We start from the raw sequence: 7,277 nt of genomic DNA on the forward strand, positions 1-7,277 counted from the left end.
TGATACTTGCCTGTCTAGAGGAGGTAAGCCAGGATATTGAGAAACTTGTATTTCAAGTTCAGATTTTGGTTTCTCAAAATTCTGTTTATCCTTACATTTAGTTGTTTAGAATCTTTTGGTGGAAGGAAGAAGAATCCAAATTAATTTTCATATTATATAATCATAACTAATGTTTTCTTTGCCAACGATAAAATTTTGCATTAGGTGAGTGAGTGTGTGTATATGTGTGCATGCATATATAAAACATTGATGAATGTATATTAATGTTCTGAATAGGAAATTTACTATATTGACTCATCCTTCAGAGTGAAGGCATTGGGCATTGGTAGGAAGGTGTTCTTACGAGGGTAGACTAGATGCTAAATGAGGTAAAGTGGGCTAAGCTGCCCCACAGATATTCTCCCTGACAGAGATAAATAATAATCTTATGTTTTTAACCAGTAAGTATAATGAACGAATATAAGCAAAGTAAATTCTATGATAAGGTAGGTAGCTAGTTCGATAATTATTTAGGCAGTAGTTCTCAACAGGGGCATGGGGGTTTCTACCCCAGTGATAATTCTTGGCTGCTACGACTAGAGGGTGTTATTGCCATCTAGTAGGTAGATGCCAGAGATGCTTCTAAATATCCTTCAATGCACAGGATAGCCCCCACACAATAGATAGTGATACAGCCCAGAAGGCCAGTAGTGCTTTGGTTGAAAAACTCGTTTAGGGTATTTTTTTTCCACCTGCTACATGATGTCCTAAATATTTCTCAAAACTTCATTCAACAAATAAACCTTTAATAGATGTGTAATGGTTATAATAATTCTATGGTTTAATTTATTTACAAACTTCAATGAATGGAAGTATATTTTGTATACTTGGAATAATTTATGAGAGGAAGGAGTCAAGAATGAATGCCAAATATCTGGCTTGAGCAACTCACCAGGAGGATGTTGGTGACGTTATGAGATGAGAGAAACAGATGTGTAGAATAAAATCTTCAGTTCAGATTTTATACTTGTAGAATTTGAGATGCCCGAGAGATATCAAGAGGAAGTCCTAAAGAACAGAATTTAGGTGTTCAGACATCTTTAAATTGAAATTTGTCAGCATATAAATGTAAATTAGCCCTGGGATTGGATGAAATTGCCCACCAGTGTGTATATCTTAAGAAGGAAAGAATACCGTTTATTATGGCCCTCAGGAACACCAACATTGATAATATGGGTAGAGGAGATTCTAGCAAGAGACTAAGACATAACTAGAGAGATAATAGGAAGTGATCCAGAAGCGTAGTCTTCCAAGCCAAGGGAAGAGAAATATTTCCAAGTGGGTGAGTGGTTATTGATATGGAGGCCATTGCTGACTTTGATGGGTATGAGAGTGACTAGAAACCAAATTACAGTGGGTTGAGAGGTCCATGGTATGTAAGAAATTTTGTTGTCTTATAAGTTTATGTAAAGTTGGCTGTGAAGGAGGAAGAAGTACGTGAAGGGAGGGGGATGTTAGATCAGGAGAGGGATTTAAAAAATTTTTGTTTTGAAAGATCAGAAAGAGTTCCTCATTGATATTTTCAAAGATAAGTTCTAAAGACATTAAAGCATATCAAGTACAGTTTGTTAATAAGCAGACTTTGCATTAATATATTTCTGCATGATTTTCTTTTTACCTTCAAGGTCATGGTGAATATTTTATAATATTTTAAAGAGTTGCTTGGATTCTAAGTGATTCAGCAAGTATGAAAATAGTTCTGTTTATTACCGTAGATATAGGTGAATGTTTGACACTCAAACATTATATTTGTTTTTCAGATCTTTCAAGAAATCGTTTTACAGAAATTCCTTCTGATGTCTGGTTATTTGCACCTCTTGAAACATTAAATTTATATCATAATTGCATCAAAACAATTCCTGAAGCCATTAAAAATCTGCAGATGTTAACATACCTTAACATTAGGTAAGGAAGCATTTTTTGGGGGTAAATTTTTTTTATAGTTTAATCTTTTTTAGTAGCAAATTAACATGTTTGGTTTGGCTATGTAGCCTATATTTATCTCAGTAGTATCTTAATTTGTAATTTTTGTATGTCCTCACTACTTTATAGGCCTTTGGTCTTCTTGTTCTTGAGAGCAATGCTTCTCTAATGTGCATAGGTATCATCTGGGGATTAAAATGCAGATTCTGATTTCATAGGTCTGCAGTGGCGCCTGCATTTCTAACAAGCCTCCTGGTAATGCCCATGCCCGCTGGTCCTTAAATCACTTTGAATAGCAAGGCTTTACATTAGAAATTATAGCACCGCAATACAGATTTATTTATATGCATCCTCAGTTAAAGTGAGATATTAAAAGGAAAAAGTTCACCCTCTTTTGACTTTTTTTGCTACTTCAGGGATGGAGAGATTGGGACGGGAATATTGGAACATTAGAAAGTGGATGACAGTTGATGTTAATACTAAGTGTTAGAGATACTTTACATTTATTACCTCATCTTCATGACGGCATTTTGAGATATGTACTTTTATTATCCCTGCCTCATCTATAGATGAGGAAACTGAAGCACAGAGAGGTTAACTGTTTGACCGAAGTCGTGTGTGTGTGTGTGTGTGTGTATGTGTGTGTATGTAGAGCCAAGAATATAATCAAAGCAGTATGACTGTAGAGCTCTCATTCTTAAGCTATTACCCCATATTTATAACAGAATGAACATTTAGTAAGTATAAGAAAAGAATTGCCTGTCGGTGAGTGACACTGAATGGAAACTGGATATTGTGACTTAATTTTAGAATTATTTTCCTTCTCTTATTTATTTATTTATTTTTTGAGTTGTAAGGGATAATTTCTTTTCCCTCTTTAATGAAGTTACTTACCCATTTAAATTCCCAAATAGAGACATAGTACATATAATTAACATACATAAATAACAGTGCTCCTTTTTTGCTGTGATATATTAATTCTTATGTATATCTTCCTGAGTGTTGTCACTTGACAGCATATATTATTTTAACTGAAACTACTTTGCACCTTAAAATATGTGAGAGTAATTTTCTTCCATAGATGTTAGTCATTTGAGTTGCTCCCTTCTGTAATTGTGTACTGTGTCCCCTTGGCTTGGCTTGGGAGAGGTTTGAGGAAAATGAGGTGATTTTAAGTTTGTCTTTGTTTCATTTTGATATTTTATGAAAAAAAAGTGATTTGTCCAAAATTGAATTACATTTCTAATTAACATGTATGGCATATCTTAGAATACAGACATACCTCAGAGATACTGCAAGTTCGGTTCTAGACCACCATAATAAAGCAGGTATTGCAATAAATCAAGTTGTAATCTTTTTGCTGGTGGAGAGACTTGCCTTCAGTTTGTAAAAAAATGTAGTGCAGTAAAGTGAAATGCAATAAAATGAGATATGCCTGTAGTTTTATTAAAACTTTTTCTGATTCTATCCTGTTTTGATCTCTTAAAGTTAACTTCTGATTTTTTTACTGTCACAAAAATTTTTGAACAAACTATTGAAATGATATTTATTCTGGTGCCTGATTTCCTTTGAAACACGTGGCAAAAAGGTAAAGATTAATGACTTAACTAGCTGTGTATAAAGAAATCAAATTCTGGAGAAAGCTGACTGCTAATTTAGTGAACCTGCTTCTTAAGGGAAGAAAATAAGCCAATTTTTAAACTTTTTTTGGTTTGAAGGAGTTAGAATATGTTTGCGTGTGCCATTATTTTTCCTGTTTATTTTTTATTTTGGTGAAAATATCTTGAGAAACTTGTAAGATGATTTTTCAGCTCTTTATCTCTTCCTGTATACTAACCTCCTTTTTAAGTAGAATCCTGAAGGAAGACCCTTGTGTGCTTCATCCTGCTTGATGCTGATAGTGTAGAGTTCTGACAGCCCCCTAGCATATTTGACATTCCTGCAGCCTGGCCTGCCTGGCCAGGGGCATTGTCTTTTTTTTTTTTTTTTTTTTTTTTTATGCCTGTCCCAGGTCTAAAGCTAGTCTAGTGTTTCTGGATGTCTTTTGCAGGCATGAGGTGAAAGGTCTTGAAATCCTCCCTCAGGGCAGTACTGGGCTTTTGTCGTGCAAAATGCTAGGTACATACACTTCAATAGATGTCACTTTGAAAAACAGGAAAAATAAAGCACTTGGTAAAGTATGTAAATGTAATGGTATATTTTATATATTTCGGTAGTAGAATTGTCTTAATCAATTTGAGCTGCTAGAGCAGAATACCATAGACTGGATGGCTTATAGAAAAACAGAAATTTATTTTTCACAGTTCTGGAGGCTGAGAAGTCCAAGATCCAGGCACTGGCAAGTTTAGTGTCTGGTGAGGACCCACTTTCTGGTTCATAGATGGCTGTCTTCTAGCTGTGTCCTCACATGATAGAAGGCTAAAGGGGGCTCTCTGGGGCCTCTTTTATAAGGGCACTAATCCCATTCATAAGGGCTTTGCAATCATGACTCAATCTAACCTTCCAAAGGCTCCACCTGATATCCTCACCTTGGGAATTAGGTTTCAACATTGCAATTGTTGCAGGGGACACAAACATTCAGTCTATAGTAGTGATCATTTGGATCAGTCTGTGTTGGCATATAAATTTGACTACAGTAGTTTGAGAGTAAGAGGCCCAGAGTCAGATCATCTGGATTTGAATGCTGGTTCTCCCACTTACCAGCTGTGTGACTTTGAGCAGTTTATCTCTTTTTGACTGTTTCTTCATCTCTAAAATGGGCGGTACCTATCTCCCTAAAGTAGGTTGTTGTATTAGTCAAATTAATTCACCTGAGGTGCTCTGAACATGGCCTGGCACATGGTAAGTACTCAATAAATATTAATTGTTATTATATTTAAATGTATCTATAGAAATAGGAATGTATCAATTTTGAGCTGAGAGAAAGGTGCTAGTAGGCCACTCTACCATAAACCCGTAACAAAAGAATGAGTTAGAGTTATTACATGTTTTCGAAGATATAATCCTATTTATTCTTTCATAAATTTAAACATAGTGCTTGCAGCTTTTTTTCTTGGAGCCTTTCCCTAGTTAGAGGCATGGAACTATTGAATACAGTGAACTATTGAATATAGCAAAGAGCAAGAATCTGACATTCTCTAGCTCAGAAGAGTGATTTTACATTTTGAGAATTGGTGGTGTGTGTAGGTCAGTATCATAGCTAGCATCACAGGCTTTGCAGTCAGCCATGCCTGGGCAAGTCACTTAACCAGATTTTACCTTTTGTTTTCTTATTTGTATAATGGAACTAATAATACCTTATCTTTTGGGATTAATGTGAGGATTAAATGTGATAGTATATATAAAGATTTTAGACTGATATAAAATAAGCATTCATTAAATGATAGTTATTATTTAGTCAAAGTGTCTTATTTTGAGGTGATTTGTTCTTTTTCAGCATAACATATCAGGTTTCAGACATATTTCTCATAATGAAACTTTCTTATTCTTTTCAGTCGAAATCTTTTATCAACATTGCCAAAATACTTATTTGATCTGCCCCTTAAAGTTTTAGTCGTCAGTAATAATAAGCTGGTGTCCATTCCAGAAGAAATTGGAAAGTTAAAAGATTTAATGGAATTGGTGAGTAAAATAGTTGTATTGATTGTATATAATACGCAAAATACATATTTTTATATTTGGAAGATTATGGATTCTTTTATGTAATTTCACTGTAATTTCTTTAAAAAGAATGAGTTAGTATATGCCTAAGTTCACTTTAGGAAAATTTTGAGATACCATTGCTTATGTCTGATTTTAGCTTATAGCCACAATAAAGGCCTGGTTGTTCTTCAGTCCTAGTAGAGCCAGAGGCTTGCTTACAAGTCTTAAGAAATGCTTTTTAAATGAATAGCATCTACCTATTCATTTTGTGGAAAGTAAAGGTTTTACCAGTAAGGTTTTACAGGGCTACTGTGAGAGCCTCGGAGAAAGGGGATAAAAGAAGAGAGTACAATGGCCTACAAACAGTAGAATGAACAAAATAACCCTTCCTCTTATGTATGTACTCATGTGATTTTATAACACTTTTGGAACCAAGATATATGGAAAGAGGCCATTATATGCAATTGATTGTAAGAATATAGGAATAATTTAAAGTAATTTCTTTGAATATAACATTTTAGGTATTAAAGGATATTGAACTCTGAGAGAAGTATAATCAAATCCTCAAAGCATTGAGCTATTTTCACATCTTTCTGTTACTTCCACCTCACACTATATACCATGCTGTTTATTTTTATTTCGTTTTATCTTGAGTAATCCTTTCCTAATAGATATTTAAATGTATTGTTAAGTATGACTTTATTATGCGTGGAGGGCCAAAAATTTTCTTGAGAAACTTACATACAACTTTATGATGGGAAATTAATATGCAAATAGAATAACGAACAGAAATTTCTGGGATGTCTTTCATTCATTAAGGAGTACCTACATGTGCAGTTAACACACAAGGAGACTTTCTTAAACTTAGTCTTGTTATGTTTTAGAACCATAGAATTTTAAAGTCGTAAGCACTTCCTAATGCAGGAATCCCTGACACATTAGCTGTATATTTTCAATGGTGGATAAATCTTATTTTGTGTGTGTCTGAGGCAGTCCTTAATCTCTTTTGCAAAACTCTATTTATTTTTAACTAAAATACATGCCTCTATCACTTTTATCCAGTGGCTCTGGGACTACCTACCATGTGAAGAAGCATAGATAACAGCAACTTCTCTTCCCTTTAGATGTTTGTAATCTGTTGTGTATCTACTCTCCATTTTACCAAACTCCGACCTATTTTTCTGCAGCTTAAATATATTTTTATTCCTTTCTATGTTTTCTATATTTCTATTATTTTTACTTTTAGCTATATCTGTCTTGAAAATGTTCTCTTTTATTAAAGTCTCTTTTAATGTTATACTCACCATTGAACAGAAGATTTTAGATGTGATCTAACAAATTTATCATAAAAGGGAGCCATTATTTTCTTTGACATGGATGCTTAATAATTTTAAAGATTTTATACATGTTATACCTTTAAATTCTATGGCTCTGTAATTTTTCTTTTTCAGTTTTTGGACCTATGTTCTAAATTATTTTACATGAGATAGTTTTTGGATGACATAGTTTTTGCTAGTTTCAAAAAATATTTAGTATTTTTAGATTTATTCTAGTATTTTAATTAAAATAGAATCCTTAAAATGTTAAATACCATTATTTTACTGGGCACTAGAAAATTATTGTGCTTTAAACTCTTGAAATCAGTATATATGTGTGTGTGTGTGTATATATAT

At 33.6% G+C, this 7,277-nt stretch overlaps 1 protein-coding gene across 2 annotated transcripts in view; it reads left to right on the forward strand.

Moving 5' to 3' along the window:
* The window catches only part of LRCH2 (leucine rich repeats and calponin homology domain containing 2), a 107,833-nt gene that overhangs the window by 28,571 nt on the left and 71,985 nt on the right, over window positions 1-7,277 (forward strand). For both annotated transcript variants that reach the window (XM_006910777.1, XM_025046033.1), the window contains exons 2-3: window positions 1,800-1,944; window positions 5,457-5,583. In XM_006910777.1, the coding sequence (XP_006910839.1) occupies window positions 1,800-1,944; window positions 5,457-5,583 (272 nt within the window). The remainder of the gene's footprint in view (window positions 1-1,799; window positions 1,945-5,456; window positions 5,584-7,277) is intronic.

The sequence above is a fragment of the Pteropus alecto genome, unplaced genomic scaffold (genome assembly GCF_000325575.1).
Source record: "Pteropus alecto unplaced genomic scaffold, ASM32557v1 scaffold54, whole genome shotgun sequence".
In the NCBI taxonomy this organism is placed as follows: domain Eukaryota; kingdom Metazoa; phylum Chordata; class Mammalia; order Chiroptera; family Pteropodidae; genus Pteropus; species Pteropus alecto.